At 48.7% G+C, this 20,761-nt stretch overlaps 9 protein-coding genes across 9 annotated transcripts; 6 read left to right on the top strand and 3 right to left on the bottom strand.

Annotated features, from left to right (window-relative positions):
• The first annotated feature begins 1,339 nt into the window (after positions 1-1,339).
• BU24DRAFT_23266 (phosphoadenosine phosphosulfate reductase) lies at positions 1,340-2,775 on the top strand. The gene is made up of 2 exons (XM_033522196.1): positions 1,340-1,620; positions 1,756-2,775. Exons 1-2 carry the CDS (start codon positions 1,449-1,451, stop codon positions 2,493-2,495), a joined length of 912 nt encoding a protein of 303 aa, XP_033389927.1. The 5' UTR covers positions 1,340-1,448; the 3' UTR covers positions 2,496-2,775.
• A 744-nt stretch (positions 2,776-3,519) lies between these two features.
• BU24DRAFT_417220 (sulfate adenylyltransferase) lies at positions 3,520-6,560 on the top strand. The gene is made up of 7 exons (XM_033526663.1): positions 3,520-3,842; positions 3,950-4,099; positions 4,503-4,530; positions 4,589-4,771; positions 4,826-4,971; positions 5,028-5,582; positions 5,645-6,560. Exons 1-7 carry the CDS (start codon positions 3,824-3,826, stop codon positions 6,283-6,285), a joined length of 1,722 nt encoding a protein of 573 aa, XP_033389926.1. The 5' UTR covers positions 3,520-3,823; the 3' UTR covers positions 6,286-6,560.
• A 246-nt stretch (positions 6,561-6,806) lies between these two features.
• Positions 6,807-8,660, bottom strand: BU24DRAFT_362237 (SET domain-containing protein). The gene is made up of 3 exons (XM_033524175.1): positions 8,312-8,660; positions 7,957-8,212; positions 6,807-7,897 (listed from the first exon to the last, which is right to left on the bottom strand). Exons 1-3 carry the CDS (start codon positions 8,447-8,449, stop codon positions 7,017-7,019), a joined length of 1,275 nt encoding a protein of 424 aa, XP_033389925.1. The 5' UTR covers positions 8,450-8,660; the 3' UTR covers positions 6,807-7,016.
• Positions 8,661-8,668: 8 nt separating this feature from the next.
• BU24DRAFT_430197 (ubiquinone biosynthesis protein COQ4, mitochondrial) lies at positions 8,669-9,845 on the top strand (the record flags this gene model as incomplete). The annotated part of the gene is made up of 3 exons (XM_033529795.1): positions 8,669-8,687; positions 8,973-9,116; positions 9,172-9,845. The coding sequence occupies 3 exons, from the start codon at positions 8,669-8,671 to the stop codon at positions 9,843-9,845; spliced, it is 837 nt and encodes a 278-aa protein (XP_033389924.1).
• Positions 9,846-11,096: 1,251 nt separating this feature from the next.
• BU24DRAFT_321859 (averantin oxidoreductase) lies at positions 11,097-12,672 on the top strand (the record flags this gene model as incomplete). The annotated part of the gene is made up of 6 exons (XM_033522937.1): positions 11,097-11,162; positions 11,224-11,293; positions 11,343-11,471; positions 11,522-12,354; positions 12,407-12,570; positions 12,627-12,672. Coding segments are annotated over 6 exons (1,308 nt in total), but the record flags the coding sequence as incomplete, so codon positions are not given.
• Positions 12,673-13,556: 884 nt separating this feature from the next.
• On the top strand, positions 13,557-16,014 carry BU24DRAFT_23177 (uncharacterized protein). Its single transcript, XM_033522183.1, has 4 exons — positions 13,557-13,845; positions 13,920-14,032; positions 14,140-15,579; positions 15,631-16,014. Exons 1-4 carry the CDS (start codon positions 13,705-13,707, stop codon positions 15,890-15,892), a joined length of 1,956 nt encoding a protein of 651 aa, XP_033389922.1. The 5' UTR covers positions 13,557-13,704; the 3' UTR covers positions 15,893-16,014.
• A 121-nt stretch (positions 16,015-16,135) lies between these two features.
• Positions 16,136-17,242, top strand: BU24DRAFT_339788 (putative cyclase; the record flags this gene model as incomplete). Its single annotated transcript, XM_033523202.1, has 4 exons — positions 16,136-16,396; positions 16,450-16,591; positions 16,650-16,832; positions 16,884-17,242. The coding sequence occupies 4 exons, from the start codon at positions 16,136-16,138 to the stop codon at positions 17,240-17,242; spliced, it is 945 nt and encodes a 314-aa protein (XP_033389921.1).
• A 602-nt stretch (positions 17,243-17,844) lies between these two features.
• On the bottom strand, positions 17,845-18,550 carry BU24DRAFT_339760 (glycoside hydrolase family 11 protein; the record flags this gene model as incomplete). The annotated part of the gene is made up of 2 exons (XM_033523199.1): positions 17,845-18,259; positions 18,327-18,550. 2 exons carry the CDS (start codon positions 18,548-18,550, stop codon positions 17,845-17,847), a joined length of 639 nt encoding a protein of 212 aa, XP_033389920.1.
• A 1,474-nt stretch (positions 18,551-20,024) lies between these two features.
• BU24DRAFT_334127 (uncharacterized protein) lies at positions 20,025-20,735 on the bottom strand (the record flags this gene model as incomplete). The annotated part of the gene is made up of 1 exon (XM_033523056.1): positions 20,025-20,735. A coding segment is annotated over one exon (711 nt), but the record flags the coding sequence as incomplete, so codon positions are not given.
• Between the last annotated feature and the right edge of the window lie 26 nt (positions 20,736-20,761).

Below are 20,761 nucleotides of genomic sequence, written 5' to 3'. Positions count from 1 at the left end.
GACGTAGACGTACAAGATGAAGTGGGCGTCAAGGGCTAGGCTCCTCCGTTCCCAACATGAAGATGGAGAGGAATTCCACCTACGAGGACGAGGACGAGTACTGTAATACCTTGCGCCACTTGCCTTGCCTTGCCTTGCCTTGCCTTGGACTTGGGTCTCTGAAGACTTGCTTTGGGGACTAGACTACCCGTACCTAGGCCATTATTACGAGGTACCGAATTAGTCCGGGGAACGCGAACGGACAAGAGAAAGAAACAAGGACGGAAGGAAGAGGGGGGATTGGGATGAACAAGCAAGGCCATATCGCCCACATCATCTCATCCGAATTTGTTCCCGCCGTCGCCTTAGGTACACAGTAGGGCAGTACGATATTGTTTACAGCTCCAGACTTGTTCCGTTCCTAGCGAATTGGTCGATTATTGCATTGCACTATATGGTGCAGTGCAGTGCATTACTACACAGTATAGCCATGCTGTACATACACAGTAGGCGAGCACGCGAGGTCAGTCAATTGATCAATTAATTAATAATGATTGATGTTAGCCTTTAGCCAACTACCTAAGCTACGAATAAGAACTGTCGTCTACTCCGCATCTACCTATCTTCCTGTCTACCTGTCTACCTATCTTGGGTACCTACTGTGTACCTAACTGTGCAGTACGAGTAAGGTGGTCGTCATGTTAGAAATCCATGATTACTGCCGTCCGGAGAAAAATGGTTAGCGGGCCGACGTGATTGGCCCAAATGGTTCCTTAGCGCGGATTGCACCATCGCACGCCTTGTCTGTTCCCTATCAAGGTTTTCTCTCCCCCCAACGAGTGACAGAGAAGATGGCGATGCTAACAAGCAGTTTAGGACAGATTAAATCATGGAATGGAATCTACCGGAGAGACAAAGGTGGAGAATGAGATGGGAATTATTAACCACATTGGTTAACTAATCATCGTATGAGCAGGTGGACTTCTTTAAACAGGACGAGGAAGTGGGGAGAAGCCCTCGATTTCAAAGACAACTCCTCAGCCGAAGTCGCCTTACACTCTATACCACTATTACTACTACTATTACTACTACTATTACTATCTCATACCAATCGTCTTCCCCCCAGTTGTGGCTAATATATTTCCATTCTTCTCTACTCCCATCCCTTCTCTCCTTCTTCTCTTCCTCCTCCACACCCATCACCATTAACTGCTCGCTTCCTTTTCCCCAATCCAATCTTCCAAACGTCATTCACCTAGCCTCTCGTGTGGTTCCCTTTCCCCATCTACCTATACCTACACGGGGCGTGAGTGGGATAGAAAAGCTCAATCGAATCAAAAGAAACTCCCTCCACTGATCAATCTCTACATCTCCCGCTTCGAGTCAACTCTACGTGCTCGTGCCTATACCCCCCGTGAACCTACTTGCCACACGGGACAAGAAAAAGAACACACTCACACCTCTTCACAATGGCCTCCCCTACCACTTACGAGGAATCCTACGAGGAGACCCCCACCATCGACAGCAACGAGTCGGGTTACGCCTCAGGTTCATCCAGCCAGGATAGTCTCCCCGAGGTCTACTTCAGCAAACCTCACTTGAAGTACATCAACGCTCAACTTCAGAAGCTCGAGCCTCAAGGTACGTCACCTATACCTCACCCCTCCTCTCCTTTCCCATCTCTCCCATGCCTCCTCTCGTGTCTCTTCTTGGTTGCTATCCGACCCTGGGCTACCTCACTTACTGCTTGACTTCATCTGCTGACTTGGCATTCAGACATTCTTCGATGGTGCATCACATCACTGCCTGGACTATTCCAAACAACCGCCTTCGGCCTGACCGGACTCGTCACTGTGGACATGCTCTCCAAGCTCGATGGTCCCCTCAAGCCGAGTATCGACTTGATCTTCCTGGATACTCTCTACCACTTCGACGAGACGCTCGCCTTGGTCGATCGCGTGCGGAAGCGCTACGGCACACCAATCCACATCTACAAGCCCGCCGGCGCCGAGACTGCCGACGAATTTGCCGCCAAATACGGTGATAAGCTCTGGGAGACGAACGATGAGCTTTACGACTTCGTTGCCAAGGTTGAGCCCGCTCAGCGTGCCTACTCGGAGCTCCAGGTGCGCGCAGTCTTGACGGGCCGCCGACGTAGCCAGGGAGGCAAGCGGGGAGATCTCGACATCATCGAAGTTGATGATGCGGGCCTCATTAAAGTGAACCCGCTGGCCAATTGGTCGTTCAAGGAAGTCCAAGAGTACGTCAATCAACACGATGTACCTTCCAATGAGCTTCTCCAGAAGGGCTACAAGAGCGTTGGCGACTGGCACTCGACACAGCCGGTTGCGCAAGGAGAAGACGAGAGGTCGGGGCGTTGGAAGGGCAAGAACAAGACCGAGTGTGGTATTCACAACCCCAAGTCACGTTACGCTCAATTCCTCCATCAACAAGAGCTGAACCGAAAGACGGAGGAGTTGAGCCAAGCGCTCCAGAAGACGACATTGGAGGCGTGACGGGGTAAGCGATGTCGTGATCGGGAAGGGTTATGAATGGTTTATTTTAGCATCTTTAGCATTGGCGTTATGGTCATTGGGCGGTTTGCATTGGCTACGGGGGCATCGAACTATGACCCCCCCGTTTACCCCACCATCTATCTACGAGTTAGAGTTACCTAGGTAGGTATTTACACATCATTTGGTTTTTTTTCTATCACGACGACCACACATTGTTCCAAGCAATGATGGTGGCGAAACCAGCACTAGGAAGAAAACAACCCCAAAAGTCGGTCATTCTGTCATCATTGATGGGCAGATGAGTCTTTTTTTTCAAGACCCCTGCGTATGCCCTTCTTCATAACGTGGAAAAAGAGAAAGAAAAAAAAGGGAATCTATACCTTTGAATTTGGAGATGGGGCCGTTGGTGACAAGAGGGAGTGGCCAATAGATGAATGAAAAAACTGAAAACACAATATGAACGGGATTTCAAAGCCATAATTAAACATTATTGAGAACACTATGGGACTTGATGATGACCAGCTATTTGGAAGTGACTTGGAACGCTCTTTAAGTTGCACTCAACGAGTACGTGGATATGTACAGTACAGTACTGTACGAGCAAGGTACGAGTAGTATGTTGTCACACAATACGTCGTAGGCGCCATCACGATTGAACGAATAGATAGCTGGGAGGTGACAAGTAAATCTCGTGCAATTGCGCAATCGCCCCCAAGAGAAAAAAGCGAACCAAAGAAACGGCCCCGAGGTTTACTAGTCCTGCAGCCAGAGGGGAACGTAGTGGGACGGTAGGGTCGTGCCGGGTGATTGACCGTCACTGATGACATTGACTGGCAGTGAGTGGGCGGGTGCTGGCCGCCGATGCAACGGAGATGTGATAACTACCTGAATGAATGACCATGCCTTGCCTTGCCTTGCCTTGTACTAGGTAGCTAGTTAATAACATTACAATAATAGTAGTCTACTCGTAGAAAAGGAAAAAAAAAACGAACCAGTACCGCCGTTGGTGTCGTGCTCCGATATTGAAAAATTCCATCTCTTTATAAACACCAACTCCTCCTAACACCGGCCCATTTCATTCTCCACTACCTACCCAACTACCCTCAACACCTTCAAGCTTCCGATCTACCAGCGGCAGACGGCAAACGCACCACCAGCTTTGCGCCGCATTCACCAACAAGTCCTTTTTGGCCTTTTTGACGTCTCCTTCCCTTCTTTTCGTTCCTCCTCCTCCTCCCTTCACTTCGACTCAAAGTTCCAACCGACTGTTCAGGCGTCGTTTTCGTTCACACTCATACAGAGTACCTATAATCACACACTCTCCTACAATGGCCAATCCACCCCATGGTAAGTCGCATTGGCACTGGGAATCATCCTTGCGCCACGACAAAATCACAGCAATCGGTTCCCGTTTGCAATTCCTATCCAGGCTGACCCGAGACAAACAACTGCAGGCGGCATTTTGAAGGATCTCATTGCACGCGATGCCCCGAGGCGTCAGCAATTGTTCGACGAGGCAGAGGGTCTCCCGGCCATCGTCCTCACCGAGCGACAGCTCTGCGATTTGGAGTTGATTCTCAACGGTGGCTTCTCACCATTGGAAGGTTAGTCTGAGTTTTTTTTCTAATCTATGTTGTTTTAAGTTTTGTTATTATATTTTGTTTTCATTTCATTCCGTTTTTCTCTCATTTGGGCTTTTGCGCCATATCAGAAGCGTCGCGCGTCAAATGGTTGGCGGCGGCGGCTGCTTTGAGGGTTGATTGGGCGGATGCATCTCTTGTATGCATGGAATGAATAACGAAGTTCATGAATGGCGGGGCGAAGATCTTCCTGTCCCCCTCCATTCCCCCCTCCCCTCCCAGTTCGTCATTGTTGCACACATCTCCAACACCAACACCAACATCGGCACCGTCACATGTCTCTCATCACTTCGCCAACATCTATTTGCGCAAGGGAATTCTTCCTAGTTCGGGAACAGCACCACTAACTACGACGCGATCCATATAGGCTTCTTAAACCAGAAGGATTATGAAGGGTGAGCGACGCTCCAACAATCTGCCTTGACGAGTCTTGAGCTAATGTGCGTTCTTCAGAGTTGTCAACAACCTTCGACTTGCAGATGGCAACCTTTTCAGTATTCCCATCACTCTGGACCTTTCCAAGGAGTCTATCGAAGAATTAGGCGTGAAGCCTGGAGCGCGTGTCGCACTTCGCGACTTCCGCGATGACCGAAATCTTGCCATCATCACCGTCGAGGATGTCTACCAACCCGACAAGTACGTAAACCATGGCTGCGGTCGAAAAGTACGCCCAAACTGACCATTCCATAGGAAGAAGGAGGCACAGGAGGTCTTTGGAGGCGACCCTGAGCACCCCGCCGTCAAGTATCTCTTCGACACTGCCCAGGAGTTTTACATCGGTGGCAAGGTCGAGGCCATCGATCGCTTGAACCACTACGACTATGTTGCCCTTCGATGTAGGACATCCGCCTATACTCCTCTAATGTAGAGAGCATCAGCTGATTTTGTCCAGATACCCCCGCAGAGCTCCGTTTGCACTTCGACAAGCTCGGCTGGTCCCGAGTCGTCGCCTTCCAAACGAGAAACCCCATGCATCGTGCTCACAGAGAACTCACTGTCCGCGCCGCCCGTGCTCGTCAAGCCAACGTGTTGATCCACCCAGTCGTTGGACTAACCAAGCCCGGTGACATCGATCATTTCACACGTGTCCGTGTCTACCAGGCTCTCCTCCCTCGTTACCCCAACGGAATGGCTGTTCTTGGTCTTCTGCCTCTTGCTATGCGCATGGGGGGTCCCCGTGAGGCCATCTGGCATGCTATCATTCGCAAGAATCACGGTGCCACGCATTTCATTGTTGGCCGTGATCACGCAGGCCCTGGCAAGAACTCCAAGGGAGTGGATTTCTACGGACCCTACGATGCTCAGTATGCCGTTGAGAAGTACAGGGACGAGCTTGGAATCGAGGTCGTTCCTTTCCAGATGATGACATATCTCCCCGATTCCGACGAATACAAACCTAAGGATGAAGTCGCCGAGGGTGTGCGAACTCTTGACATCTCAGGAACTGGTACGTTCATCCTTTCAAGCCGGGAGTGACGCCACAGGACACGAGCTAATTTTTTTTTTTAGAATTGCGCAAGCGTCTTCGAACAGGACAGGAAATTCCCGAGTGGTTCTCCTACCCCGAGGTCGTCCGCGTCCTTCGAGAATCCCATCCGCCACGCAACAAACAAGGTTTCACTGTTTTCCTGACTGGCTACCAAAACTCCGGCAAGGACGCCATTGCGCGTGCTCTCAATGTGACTCTCAACCAGCAGGGCGGCCGTTCCGTCTCGCTCCTCCTTGGCGAAACCATCCGCCACGAACTCTCTGCTGAGCTCGGTTTCTCCCGTGAAGACCGTGACCGGAACATTGCACGCATTGCTTTCGTTGCCTCCGAGCTCACCAAGTCTGGTGCCGCCGTGATCGCAGCACCAATCGCTCCGTTTGAGGAGGCCCGTCAGCACGCCAAGGAAACCGTTGAAAAGAATGGCAGTTTCTTCCTCGTCCACGTAGCCACACCTCTGGAGTTTGCCGAGAAGACGGACAAGCGAGGTATCTACGCAAAGGCAAGGAACGGAGAGATCAAGGGCTTCACTGGTGTTGATGACCCGTACGAGGCACCCAACAACGCACATCTTTCCGTTGATCTTAGCAAAACAAATGTGCGAACAGCTGTGCACCAGATCGTGCTCTTGCTTGAGGCCCAGGGTCTTCTGACACAGTTGTGAGTGAACGGCGGCTCGGCTAGGGGTTTGATGAGGACGTTCGGGACTTGTATACATTAGCATCGAGGGCTACGAGTGGATTAGGGATTTCTTCATTCTCCCATAGATCATCATGACAATGGATTAGAGTTAGATTGCGCCCAAAGAACACCCTAGGCACGGAAGCGTCAGCCAGGGTTAACATGACATTTCCCTATGGGTGAGCGATCATGATTTGACGTCTCAATAAGGTTTGTACATCATTGCTAGACATGGCGCCTGCCCGTATAAGAACAAGGCTGTATGGCTACAAATCCATTACTGCCGGCATGAATATACTACATTCGTCTAGGTCCATTTGGTGATGACATGTGGAGTATCCGCCCTCTGAACGCTGCGGGCATCGTTTGTGGAGCCTCTCCTCTTTCCCTGTGGGGAAACCTAACGGGAAACCTAATGAGCACGCAAGATTTGTATCAATTGCGTTATCACTCAATTTCTCGTATGTATCTGAGGTTATCAACCGCTAGTATCATTTCGTGCGAAGGCAGTCAAACTGCACCACGCCAAGAGCACTCTTTCGCCTGCTTCCTGGATGGTTGACATGCGTTCGTCTATTCGTATAACTGCCAGGCGTTACGCGAATCGTACTAATCGTTGTATGATAGTATAGTTAGGATATAGCAGTATCGCAGATCTACGACCGGGACATGTGATGTCACTTCCATTCTATCGGTGCTATGAAATCATGCTCACTATTCGTCCAGTGACCGTAGCGCAGCATTCACAATCTCCCGGATTTGTTTCCATCGCTCCAATAGCGTCGCCTTCTGTTCCATTACAGCTTGGCCATTTGAGGTTGCCATATTCTCTGACACCTGTGACTTGCGCTTTGAACTCCGTGTGGTCCGGCTTTGCTGCTCTTCCACGACTCCGCCTGCCACACTGTCCACGGCTTCCAACGTCTCGACTATCTCTCTCGAAAATTCCGTCAACAGAGCAACCAATGCTGAATCTATGGCATGCTGATCTGCGGCACCATCATCATTTCCAGACACAAACATGGTATACCTCCTCGTTGGCAGATTCATAAGCCTCAGTACCGCTTGGGCACGGTGGCATATGTGCGGTGCATCCTTTGTCAGTGTATAGTTTCCATAGAATCCATCCTCCTTCAGCGCTTCCACTTGCGACGCAGATAGTTTGGGAATAATCAAATGATCCAGAGGAAGAGAGTCGCATTTGTTGGTCGGAAGGGTGAAACCGTATTCGACCAGCAAAAAGTCGTTGGTGTGGGAACCGTATGAAAAGTAGACCTCCTCGCCAGCCTCGTAGTCACGATCCGCAATCACCGAGTAGCCCGAAGGGCCGTGTTGTGGGTCACAGCCGACGTCTGAGTGATTGAAGTAGTCCATGAACGGGCACATGGCATAGCAATCGTCTGCGGTGAGCTGGAATCGTTTCTTAGGTAATCGAGGGTGGGAGTTGGGCAAGTCTGGGTATTCCCAGTAGAAGGTACGAGTGTTCACAATTAGCCAAGTGTATGCGAAGAGGTCTCGATCTACTGATGGCTGGAGCTGGGCTCGTAGGGTCTGCCAGTCTTTGTCCAGCTTTTGTTGTTGTTTTATCAAAAGAACTATATATCTTAGTTAGCACTGAGCAAAGGGAATATGTGAATTGTAGAGAGGTAAATACCTTTTCCAGCGTGTGGTATGTATTCTTGGAGGCTCTTTGGCCAGTAGTAGGGCAAGATGCTGCGAAACTCTTCTTCCTTTGGCCAAACGCCTTGCCATAAGCGGTGATCGGAATCAGCGTTATGATATTGCATTGCCAGAAAGGCTGCTAGCTTTCCATGGACAGTGACATTCTGCGGCAGCTTGCAGGCTCGTACCGTCGGCGCCGTTACGGTGATCAAGGAAGACTTGTCCACGAATATGATACGCTCTCCTGCCTTGATAATTCAGCTTTTGTGGCGAGGTAATACATTGATAGCCACGACTAGATCAAGTACTGGTCATCCGTGCCAGTAAATGAGAAGGTATTCACTGACCTTTATGTCTCGGGCAGCCACGATACCCATACCTCGTCCGACGAACTTTGCTGGGGCAATGCCATCAACTTCAACGCCGTGATCGGATGCCCATGCAACGAAACGATCATGCTCATCACCCGGGTTAAGTGCTGCCATTATATTAAGTCAGGAATGTGGAGTCAGGGATTTGAGGTGTGGTTGGTTTCATCAAGCCTGAAGCTTCGGAATATTCTCTGAGTAAATGGTTTTGATAAACCACGGACCAGAGCGGGAAGGAGATGACCAAAAAAAATTCCTCAGCGTACAACGTGCTGGTATACAGCCAAGCCGCCGAATTGATCGACGTGCTTCTTAGTCTTTGAAGTGTCTTTAACGATGCTTGACCATGACCAAAGTAATAAGCGACAATTGAAAGCAAGAAATCCAGGCTGAACGCGCCACATTTGCATATTTTCGCTAAACTATAAACGGGTCAAAGAATGTGGCGCATTATCGATAAGTATCTAGCGTTGATTTGCATCGTCTGATGTCCTTCAGCCTTCCTTCCCCAACTCCTCAGCTTCAATCCTACCATGCCCGTTTCTCGTTACTTTAGAAATCGGGCCAATGGCTATTTCTATTCCGCAGTGCGCTTTCAAGGCGACGCGAATACTCAGAGGAACTACAACAGCGTCTGTAGTGCTTCCTGTTAGCTACAGGAGTTTCTCCGTTCTTCAACGCCCGCCTCCAAACTATGAAGGCCACATTCCGTTGACGAAGCTCGAAAGGTTGGGCCTAGCCACAGGCTCGGGACTACTCAGTTTTCTAGACCCTCGACGAGCAGGTGGGTTGGACGAATGCTGATCTTCTTCACGATGTCTGATCTTTGTCAAATGTAGACCTGATAGCTGCCTTTGGTGAGGCGACCGCGCAACCCTACTTCATCTATGCCCTCCGAGACCGCATGCTACTTAGTCCTACCGGACGACGTATACTCCGCGACCGACCTCGCCTGACATCCAAGTCTCTCAACATACCCTACCTACGCACCCTTCCTAGCAACACACTCGGATACGCGTACGCTGAGTGGCTAGACCGCGAAGGAGTGTCGCCGGACACTCGCTCCGCCGTTCGCTACATCGATAATGAGGAGTGCGCATACGTCATGCAACGCTATCGCGAGTGCCATGACTTTTACCATGCACTGGCTGGCTTGCCTGTTTTCAGGGAAGGAGAGGTCGCTGTCAAAGCATTTGAATATGCGAATACGGGTTTGCCCATGACTGGACTTGCCGTATTCAGCGCTCTCACTCTCAAGAAAGCCGAGTGGAGACGTTTCATTGATATATATGGTCCGTGGGCATTCAGAAACGGCGCCAGGAGTGACGACGTCATCAATATCTACTGGGAAGAAGAGCTTGAAACAGATATCGACGACCTTAGAGCAAGGTTAGGAATTGAGAGGCCTCCAGATATGAGGGCCATCAGAAAGGCAGAAAGAGCAAGAAGGAAAGGGGAAAAGGTGGTAGGGGAACCCACTGTGACAGCAACGCCTGGATCAACATCAAACTAATTGAGCGTCTGCTTGGATACAATGAGGTTTGATGCTCAAGAGCGGATCATTCATACACTGAAGCAACACCAACGCTTCCATTGTTTTCCGAAAAGACCGCTTGCCGCTCTTATCAAAGTGGTCGCCAGAGCATTACCTAACGATCAATTGCGAATCATCTTGTATATTACGTCAACTTATCTGATAGCATACCCTTGGAACACACCTGATACACATCTCGATGCATTACATCAATCCATCAAGTAGGAATCATGTAGTTGGCCATGCATTGAGTATCAGGAGTGATCCGAGGTCCGTAGGTTAGACTAGTCGTCAAAAAGATGAGATATAGCACGCTTCTCATTGGCAATTGCATCGGCTCTTGAGCGGTCAAACAGCAGGCCGGTATCATCAAACAACCACTATGATGAATTCACAATCTTCTGACGCATGATGAATGGAATTTTTATCTATGAACCAGAACAGATAGCAGATGGTGGTACAGAAGGTAGGCATTGTGGGCTCCCCTGTTTGTTAGTATCCTGTTTCAACAAGTGTAGATACATTCGCAGGCCTTTAGCTGTCAATCGGCTCCAATACAATCCTGATTATCTAGCCAGGTATAGAAAGTACATAAAACTCATCTGTATGCGTAAGGATCAATCCACGACCATACAGGCTTAGACGCGCTATCTTTATTGGTCCAGCTGAGGAGGTTCCGTTGTCACTAAGCTAACGGAAACGTTTAACCTGAGCGACCAACGCTGGCTTTGTCCCGCATATCTCCACGTCGATTCAGTCAACACCAAGGCCCAATGATGCGTACTCAAGCCAATTGCATGCATTCGATATTGATTTTCTTACTACCCCGGCCGGTCCCTCACCAGCTATGTCTACTCCGCAATTAGGGGAAGCTCGGAGTCTCGGCTTGAGGCGTCTTGCTTTCCAATGATCCTACCGTCTGTCCTCTTTGATTACTGCTGTGCCCATTTGAGGAATAAAAGCCCAATTCAAGATCCAATGTCTCCAGCTTTTTTGGACCCGGATAGCGCTTTGTGTCGATTTTGCCATTTCGAACCAAAAGACATCCCTCGTTCAACTGAGTGACCTGGGCTAGGCCTGTCAAACATTGAACATGGAAGACCAGCAAGACAGACGTCTGATATGGTTACTGAGAGGAAGTGCAATACTGGTAAGACAAAAATGGGCTGATCAGGATAGTATAGTGGCTGAAGAGTGCTCCAGAGTCTTCTCTATCTCACGGTTGTCGTGGTGTACCGATTATGGTTCCATCCTTTGGCAAAATATCCTGCACCGTTCCTAAACCGAGTTTCACAAGTGAGTGACAAGCTTACTACCATGCTAAAAATGCATAAAGTAGCTGCTTATATTATACAAGATTCCTACCATCTACGCAATGTTAACTGGGCGCCTCCCGATGCATACTAAAACACTGCATGACCGTTACGGTAGGTACATCTTAATTTTCCTTTGATGTCAGACTTTAACAACCTGAAGGCTCTATTGTACGACTCAGTCCTAACGAGCTTTCATTCAATACGGTACAAGCGTGGGACGACATTTACGGACATCGCGTCGGCCGTCCAAATATGGCCAAGGATCCCATCCACGTAGGTTCGGTTGATCGTAAGTCAACGAACGTCTGAGCATCTTACTAAATCTAATAAGCATCCCAGCTGTCCCCGGGGTCTCTACTATCTCTATGGCAGATAACGACACCCATGCTCGTCAACGAAGAGCGTTGTCTCACGGATTTTCGCAACAGGCACTGTGGGGACAAGAAGAAATCGTCCAATCGTACGTAACAAAGCTTCTCAATAATATCAAGGGATTCTGCGAGAATCGGCAGTCATTTAATATCGTCGATTGGTATAACTTCATGACATTCGATGTCATTGGAGATCTGTCATTTGGGGAATCATTCGGCTGCCTAGACCGTGGAGACTTTCATTTCTGGATTACTCTCATCTTCAAAGCGGTGCAGGCCGGGGCTATCGAGGCAGCAACAAGACGGTTTTCCACGGCCGGAAGCCCTCTGCAGAACTATCTCATGCGATGGATCCCCAACGAGATGAGAAAGCAGCGAAAGGACCATCTTGCCTATAGCAGAGAAAAGGTTCTGAAGCGTCTTGCGGACTCGAAGAGTGACAGAAAAGACTTCATACACTACATTCTCCGCCAATCGAAACGCATCGATCTCTCGCAGGATGAAATCATCGTCAACGGAGCGCTTTTCATTGTGGCTGGCAGCGAAACTACTGCGATGACATTATCAGCCATGACGAACTTTTTGATTCGACATCCGTCAAAATTCGACAAGTTGAAGAAGGAGATACGGGAAGCGTTTGCTTCGGAGTCTGAAATCACTGTAGAAAGAGCCACTGCGCTTGAGTATCTGAATGCCTGCATCGAGGAAACATTGCGCATGTTACCCCCGGCACCAGTCGGTTTCTTGCGATCTGTACCTCCCGGCGGCGACACTATCGACGGCCAATTTCTCGAGGGTGGAGTAAGCCATATCTTGCGCTCTATTATTCTTCGGTGAGAACTGACCTCTACAGACTACGGTGTCAGTCAGTTCGTGGTGCGCCCAGCATAATCCGGCCAACTTCAAGGATCCAGATGAGTTCATCCCCGAGCGTTGGATCGACCCGGCGTATGCATCTGACGCAAAGCTTGCGAGTCGACCCTTTTCGCTGGGGCCTCGAGGATGTATCGGGAAGAAGTAAGTCTCACGGTGGACATTAGAGTTCGATGGACAGGTGCTAATTCAGAATGCAGCTTGGCATATATGGAGTTGAGGATCGTGTTTGCGCGTCTCTTTTGGATTTATGACATTACTACGACGAATGGCGCACCAGACTGGGAGACGGAAGGGCAGATGAAGAACATGGTGGCTTACAACACATGGGTGAAGCCAGAATTAAACGTCAAAGTCACGCCTGCACGTAAATAGAATGGTGAATCATAGGCAGGCGTCCTTTCGCAACGTGGAGGTCAAGACGAATGGTTCCCGGCTTATGACTTTGCAGCCCCTTTACGCCACGATGGGTATGTCCAATTAGTGGGAAGTACTAAAGACTGTGCAAAATGCATACAACGTCAGAGGCAGAGAGTATGCGGCATGTATTACGGAGTATTCGGATAGAATGCTTTGCTCGGTTTAGAGCCTCAATTCTGTGCTTGTAGTGATTTATATGGAAATTGATGTATGTATGGTCGTTCAATATATATAGATGCGAAGAGTGGATACGGATGTGGAGATGGATTCTACCCCGGAGTACGAGGATGCTAGTTACCGAATAGTACTAATCATAGGAGGAGGAGGAGAGAATCCCTACTCGTATCTGCCGGATTGACATGAAGCGGAAATTCGAATTCCTCTGATGAATATTCCCCTGATTACTATTCCCTACAAACACAAGTGCATGCCAGTGTGTATTGGCTAGTCTCCGTCTGTATACATATGAATGAGTTGCTGCCAATCACTCAATCATGGATGGCACGGAAAGCCCCTCCCAAGTCTCTTAACCGAGGGAGGTGCTGGGTTAGGTATAGGTAACTACCTAAGTAGTTAATGGACTGCCTTCAACTAAGTAATACCTAGGTAGGTGAATAACTAAGTCCGCTCTTCATCTCCCCATCCGCCACCACTGACCACCTATCTAACTACCTTACCAGCGTGCCGTGCCAGCTTACTTGTTTGCTCTTCAACTGGCGGGTACCGGTATACCTGGTTATATCATTACCAAGCTGCTGGGAGAGGAGCATCAACCTATCATCCGTCCAACATCGACCACTTTGCTATAGGTAGCTGTCACAAGCTTACGATTTCTTCTCTCCTCATGCGCTCCTCGCCATGGCGACTAAACGGAAGCTCGACGCATCACCTCCCTCAGGCGCTGCCCGCACCCGTCCGCATGATGTGAGGTTGCCCACCAGCCCCCAGGATTCGGAAGAGCCAGCGGAAAATTATCCCCGAAAACGCATTGCAATCGCCGTAAGTCCTATGGAATTCCCTGCAGACTTTGGCCCAGGGCTATCGACCGGAATACGACTTACGTTCAATGTCAGTGTAATGTCTGTAGATTTCGAAAGACTAGGTGTGATGCAGTCAAACCTTCCTGTGGGTTCTGTACCGACCTGGGCATAGAATGCACATACAGAAAGCCTACCATGGGAGACAGGTACGTTGGTATATTTGCGACCTTTCTCTGTCTCTTTTCTTCCTAACTGTCCATCTCGAAACCGGCCTTGCAGTATTCCCTTGTACTAAAATCCCGCCTCAATGTAGGGCGAAGCAGGCGAGCAACCCACCAGAGGCACTCTCCAGTCTTGAAAGACGATTGTCACAGCTGGAAGCGCGGGTTGAATCGACTCAGCAAATGATGCAGAGTACTTCAATACTCTCTCCGAATGTGTCTAATGCTAGTGAGATGATCGAGTCCCAAGACTCTACTTCCCGACGCTCAAGCATGAATCGAAGCGCCGTGGAATACTTAAGTGCTCCCGCATCGAATCCAGCGGTTGGAACCCCCGTGTCCTACGATTTCGCCTACCGACAAACTGCCACTGAGGCCACGACTGCGCGGCCTAGTTTACTTACTTTCCGTGCTCCATACTACATCAACGTGGAGAGTTGGGATTATACGGCAGAGTTCTATGACGACGAGATTCAAGCGGGAGAGCGACTGTGCGATCAGTTCGACAACCTTGCTTTGCAGCCTTTGGATCTAACGAAGAGGACTACAAGAAGGCTGCAGCAAAGTTTCGTCGAGAACTTTCTTCGATGGACTCCAATATTCGACCAAAAGACATGTGCAAGTGCCCTTGATCGGGCGACCGTGGATGGATTCATGGGCCAGAATGCAACCAGCTGCCTCACTTTCATGTTCCTAGCTCTAGGGGCAATATCAGAAGATCGAAGCGAGGATCCGGAGAATCAAGCGCCTGGGCTCGATTACTTCGCACGAGGATGTCAAATCCTCGAGAGGCTGTCCCTTCGTACTGGCAATCTTACAGTATTGCAATGCCGCGTATTACAGGCATCATACTTCAAGTTTGCGATCCGGCCGCTGCAGACATGGAATTCGATAACGCAAGCCGCCCGAGACTGTATGCATCTTCTCACCTCAAGGTCTCTCGAAAGAATGGATCAGCAGGAGCTTGAGGCACTTCACCGGGCATTCTGGGCCTGCTCCACGATATTGCATGAGCTTGAAGCTACCATGAAGATGCACCCCATTGGGCTCCGCCATTTCCACGAAATGGTGCCCCTACCGCAGTTCGAAGAGGAGGATTCGGGTTTCTATTTCTTCCTTGCTCAGATTAGCCTGCGCAAATTCTTGACGCAATCTTTGGAAGTTGTGGGGTACCACAGTGGAAAAGTTATTTATGCACCAGTCGTCACTAAAGAATTAAGAAAGCAGGTCCGGGAATGGTACGATCACCTACCAAGCGTGGTCCGATTTCCAATTGACTCGACCCCGGTATTTGATACGAGGAAAAGTTTCCTCCGTGGCCAATATTTTGCCTTATTCGTTGTTCTTGGTTGGCCATCGGTACTGAAGATTTTGGAAAGCGGCCAAGCCGAGGGTTCCAGCCTGGACAGCGAGTCTCTATCGGTGACTAAAGAGCAAGCTGCCGGCTGCATCAAAGGTTGTTGCTCCTATCTTAGCATTGCGGACGAGCAGCTCATGGGCCGGAAGATGGGCACGCACTTCACGTTGTGGGCGTAAGTAGTGGATATGAATTGTGCCGCAATGGTACTAATCGTTGAGAGTAGTACATATGCAACACTAGCGACGCTGATTATAACATTCAATTGTCCATGTCTAGCTTTCATCGAAGAAACACGGCAAGAACATCACATTCGAAACGGTTATGAGATATTGCGGCCCTGGGAACACCTTCCGATGATCCGACGTGGCCTCGAGAGAGCGAGGATTATGATGGCCCAAGCAGGCCTAGTAGATAGCAACTGCGTAGACGAATATTTGCCTTCTCAGGTAGTGAATGTAGATCTGAAACGGAGGTCGGAAACATGATCTTTGAAGATTGGGGAGCAATAATGTTTGGGAAAGACCCCAAATTTCAAGCGGAGATCGATATCCGAACTTCCCCGCCCCTTCTTTGGAGATTGCCCGCCAAATTTGGACTGCACTAAGAGACGTAAAAGGAAGTATCACATCCTCACAAGAATGAGACAGTATTAGCTCGAGACTCAAGCACCGTCGGCTTACGACAAAACCCTCATCTATCACACATACCGTCGCTGGACATATTATCAGATGGCAAAACCACACCCAAAGTTTTCAGACCTTCCTCTCGACTCCACACACCCTCCACACTCAGCTTGGGGTGTATGGGGAGACGATGACGAACTTGGTACGCTGAATCATTTGACTCACGAGCGGACCATTGCTGCTGCGAGAGAGATACGTACTGGCAAGCGCTTTGGGCTCAATTGGGCTCTAGAGCAGATGGACTATACAGGCGGTTTTCGTGAAGTGATCAAGCACGAAATATTTGAGATTGGTCCAAACATGAACGTATGTCGGTACATACAAGACCTTCACAAACAGCAATGACAATGAAGAGATAGGATGATCGCATCACCTTCAATACCCAGACTAGCACACAGTGGGATGGTCTGAGGCACTGGGGCTTCGATAATGGCACTTTCTACAACGGCCTGACTCAGCAGGAGATCTTGGAAAACAAGACTTCGAGGTTAGGAATACAAGGTAAGTGGTTTATATGTCCGCGTCAATATACTTGTCACACTTAGCTTATTGAGCGTAGCATGGGCTAAACAAGGAATTGTCGGTCGCGGGGTCCTCATTGACTTCGTGTCGTTCGCCCAACGCAATGGTGTTAAATACGATCCGCTAGAATACTACGCCGTAAGCCTTGAGGTATCAAAGCAGATCGCTGCTCAATGTAAGTTCGAATTTTTAGCCGGAGATATCATCTTCTTGCGTACAGGTATGTTGTCTAAACCTTTTTGAATACATTGAGCTTCATTCACCCACCCAGGGTTCACTACTGCATTCGAACTTGCTACCCTCGAGCGGAAGAAGGAGGTTATGTCCAAATCGCCCTTTAGTTACCCAGGGTTCGAGAGTACCCTAGAGGTTCTTGGCTGGCTGTGGGACACAAAGATTGCAGCTGTCGCAGGTGACTGTCCCGGCTTCGAAGCATGGCCGCCATCCGAACAGGCAATGCATCAGATACTGCTCGCTGGATTTGGCATGCCAATAGGTGAAATGTTTGCGCTTGACGATTTGGCCGAGGAGTGTGATAAACAGCGAAGGTGGACTTTCTTTGTCACTAGTGAACCACTGAACGTAAAGGGTGGTGTAGCAAGCCCACCAAATGCGCTTGCGATCATGTAGAGTATCATTGTACATACTATAGCCCCCAACCAACCTCAAGTTGCGGTTGCTGAATACCGATAGAGTTGATGATAGCCCTCACCTTGACTAAGATCTTCGTTAGAACTCCACTGGGTCAGATTAGTGTAGTTAAATCGAAACCAAAATTTTTTTTCTATTGGTTCCAGCAGCGTCCATCTCATGTCTAATCAAATTGCTATCATTTCTTTGTATCACGATTGTTGTACCTACTGGTTGTAGAACAACCCCTCGTATTTTTAGAAGCATCTCATCTGAAGTTATTAGCATCAATCTCCCCTCACCTTGCTACTCCTACAACCAAGAGTCTCATGCAATTGTTTCGGTCATTTCCTTACTCATCACGAGTGGATTTACATGGGCATGTATTGTCTGGTTTGAAAAAAAAAAACCCCAAGTTCCCAATCTAGATACTATTGTTGTAGTTGGTAGAAGTTGCTCCATCACACGCTCCCATACAAGAAATTGTAAATTCTGACCATTGATAGGTATTTCATATTTGCCTCAAGTCCAATTCTTCAAATAATGATTATTCTCGGTAGAACTTCCAGCTCAACTGTCTCCTGCCGTCGTTGAACCAGGATTCACGAGACTGTGATCGAAGACGTACCACTCCCTGTATTTTTGCCATTTGTGAAGCCTTCCGTCGCAAGAATCATGTAATCATGGTTCCCCAATTTCATACCTGCTTTTGCCCATTGGTCGAAGTGCGTCTTCATAGTCACCGTGCCACCTACCCTCTTTTCCGTGCGTACCGACCAAAACTGGTAGAAAGTTCTCGTTCCTTCAATGGAAGGTTTGTTGACTCGTTGACTTTGGTATATCTCATACGTTCCTTCCTCTGAGGTGAAATTTCCTTTGGACGTCCATGGTTCGTTTGCCGCGAGATCGCCATGCGATTCCACAACATAGTATTCGATGAGGGGATTACGGGTCCAGCCGTACACGGCCAAGTAACCCGGACCTTTAGGTTCGTATGTTCCACTGTACTTCACAACCCTTCGATCACGAATCTTAGACCACAAGTACATTCGAAGTGCATCCAAAAAGAAAAGGTCTCAAATACCTATTCCCACCACCGCGCCAACCTTTGCCTGCTACAAACCCTCCATTTCCAGACCAGGTGCAGCTGTATTGTCCGCCTGCGCCGTTGGTGCACCTAAAATTTCCACCGCCCTCGGACCAGAATGAATAATAGAAGCCACCTTGACGTTTGACGAGATCATTGGTAGGAGCGGAAGCTACCACCTGAAAGACACAGACGAGGACCCAGACAAGAAGCGAGAACATTATCGGGGAAGGTCGTTAAGTTCGTTGCTTCTATGAGTGTGCATATTATCCTCCATTTTTATATCCGCTTGCTGTTACACATGTCTTGGCTTCTTGTCCATATATACTTAGCTCCATATCTCCGTGTTATTGATGTTTAGCCTGAACGCAGACATGCTTCCTAATAGGATCGCGAGGTGGAAAGTCCGCGATGTTGGGCCTGCCGGTGGCTCTAATGAATCAACTACCGAACCTGCGTCGGAAATATACTACGAACTTAAGCTTTTGTGGGGTAAGAGGAACGTAAATCATACCTACTGTATCATGCGGGGCGCTGGCTGCAGTTCCTTCCACGAGATCCACGTTGCCGTGGCTTTTGTGGATGACTTTGATAGCAATTAGTGGATGAGTACATGGCAGTCAAAAATGAAATCCTCAGGTATAATACTAGAATCTAGCTTGCTGTTACTGTCTCTTTCAATATTATCTAGTCGAGCTTCAAGAAAGACATTTGTCGAGTTCTGAAAACAATACACCTCATTAAACAAATTTAATCGATTTAGATAGACTATCTTCATACATTAATGCCAAGGGAACCAGATGGATTTCATGTCATGCCTTCAAAATATAATCGATGCTGTCTGTAATTTGTCACATTGACACAAGACACAGACCGAAAGGCTGTTCTACCCATGCAATTGTTCTTATTCAGACATCAGTCTAATTTGTCGCCTGATGGAACGGACTGGTACATTGAAGATTTCTTGGAAATTTAGCGTATGCAATAAATACACCATGACCTCGACACTCCTGACTCCATCCTTGTGTTAGCTATTTGTAGCTAAAATTCAAGATCTTTGCTACCACTCACTTAGCTTGTTTGAGGAGGAATCAATGAAGATTCAGAAGCATTATTGGGGGCCATGCTATTATCGAAAGGATTAGGCTATTTCATGATACCATAAGTCGTGAACTATTATGTCTCTCCTAACCCAAAATTCAGGAAATTCCGCCCACTCATTGCTGCATAAGCTCAGAATACCTTGCTCCAAGGATTACCTTTGTTTCCATGGAACATTTGGCATTTTCAAAACGATCGGACCTGGTGTCACAATCCGCAGTCCGTCTACAAAATGATGGACTGGGCTTGCTTGTGAATATCTTCCAAAAATTCCTTAGACTTGAAATCGAGCTATTATCGTGTTTCTCGTGGCTTCAAAAGATCATGCCTCTCGATGATATGATCTATAACGACTTCATCTCTCAATCTGCGTCCACCCGCCTGGAATCTATGCTCTCACACAGCGCATCTCCAAGCCCACCAAACGCCCCAGCAATGACACCCAGCCCCAAGCACGACACAAACATGAAAGACCTGATGACTACTTCCGAAGACATCGAACCTGCCTCTCCACCTCCCGTGGCCCTCAACAGGCTCGTCTGCGTGTTGGCTATTGTCATCCTCTGCAATTCTCTCCTTCGCCCAAGCGCTGCTCTCGGGAAATCTGGTCGCAAAGAACGCGGCGCCGATACCGTACCAAAATCCTTCTGCCAGCCACCACATGACGCCTTTGTACCAGAAAGCCTCATAGATCCCGTAGTGAACGCAGCCATGAATGACGGGCCCGAACCCAGATAAAGCGGTCATAATGAAGGCCGCTGTCCGATGAGGACGGTATAGCGGGCCTTGCAAGCGTGGATGCATCACAAATAGGCATGATATACCAACTAGGGATGCGATCATAGTCCAGTAAAGTCGTTGATGAAAAGGCGAGTCGTAGAAGCCGACATATATACCAGATATGAACGACGTGAGGATCAGAACGAGAATTCCGGTATAGTCCAGGAGCAGACAGCTTGCAGATACCACAGGAGAGTGATTGATCAAAGTGTGATAATTGGCAGACAACGAGAGAGTGATCAGAGTAGCCATGGGTGTCAGAGTCAGAAGAAAGCGATCCGACCAAGGCGCATCTACGTAGATGGAAGAAATCTTTATTTGGAGAGTCGGTAGCGCCAGCGCTAGAATGAGCGCAGGTATCAGGTGAGTATAGATGTTCAGTGTCTCATTATGTAGGTGGAGTAGGCTGGAAATGCAAGCATTATAGCTACTCGACACTGGCCGATAGTTGGTCAGAATGTGCGGATTGTCCTGGTACCATTTCGGCAGCTCGGAAAATGTGCGAAGGACCAGTGGTGCTGGCGAGGTGGATGAACCTGGACTGCACTCAG

Source organism: Aaosphaeria arxii, assembly GCF_010015735.1.
Source record: "Aaosphaeria arxii CBS 175.79 unplaced genomic scaffold BU24scaffold_1, whole genome shotgun sequence".
NCBI lineage: Eukaryota > Fungi > Ascomycota > Dothideomycetes > Pleosporales > Aaosphaeria > Aaosphaeria arxii.
This window is presented reverse-complemented; position numbering and strand designations above follow the sequence as displayed.

Coding starts and splice junctions, on each gene's coding strand:
- BU24DRAFT_417220 (XM_033526663.1), top strand. Junction 4,100..4,502: donor TGGCTTCTCACCATTGGAAG/GTTAGTCTGAGT, acceptor CGATCCATATAG/GCTTCTTAAACCAGAAGGAT. Junction 4,531..4,588: donor AACCAGAAGGATTATGAAGG/GTGAGCGACGCT, acceptor TGCGTTCTTCAG/AGTTGTCAACAACCTTCGAC.
- BU24DRAFT_23177 (XM_033522183.1), top strand. CDS start 13,705: ATGGCGACTAAACGGAAGCTCGACGCATCACCTCCCTCAGGCGCTGCC. Junction 14,033..14,139: donor AAGCCTACCATGGGAGACAG/GTACGTTGGTAT, acceptor GCCTCAATGTAG/GGCGAAGCAGGCGAGCAACC. Junction 15,580..15,630: donor ACGCACTTCACGTTGTGGGC/GTAAGTAGTGGA, acceptor CGTTGAGAGTAG/TACATATGCAACACTAGCGA.
- BU24DRAFT_23266 (XM_033522196.1), top strand. CDS start 1,449: ATGGCCTCCCCTACCACTTACGAGGAATCCTACGAGGAGACCCCCACC. Junction 1,621..1,755: donor TCAGAAGCTCGAGCCTCAAG/GTACGTCACCTA, acceptor CTTGGCATTCAG/ACATTCTTCGATGGTGCATC.
- BU24DRAFT_362237 (XM_033524175.1), bottom strand. CDS start 8,449: ATGGCAGCACTTAACCCGGGTGATGAGCATGATCGTTTCGTTGCATGG. Junction 8,213..8,311: donor TGGCTGCCCGAGACATAAAG/GTCAGTGAATAC, acceptor TGAATTATCAAG/GCAGGAGAGCGTATCATATT. Junction 7,898..7,956: donor CATACCACACGCTGGAAAAG/GTATTTACCTCT, acceptor TAAGATATATAG/TTCTTTTGATAAAACAACAA.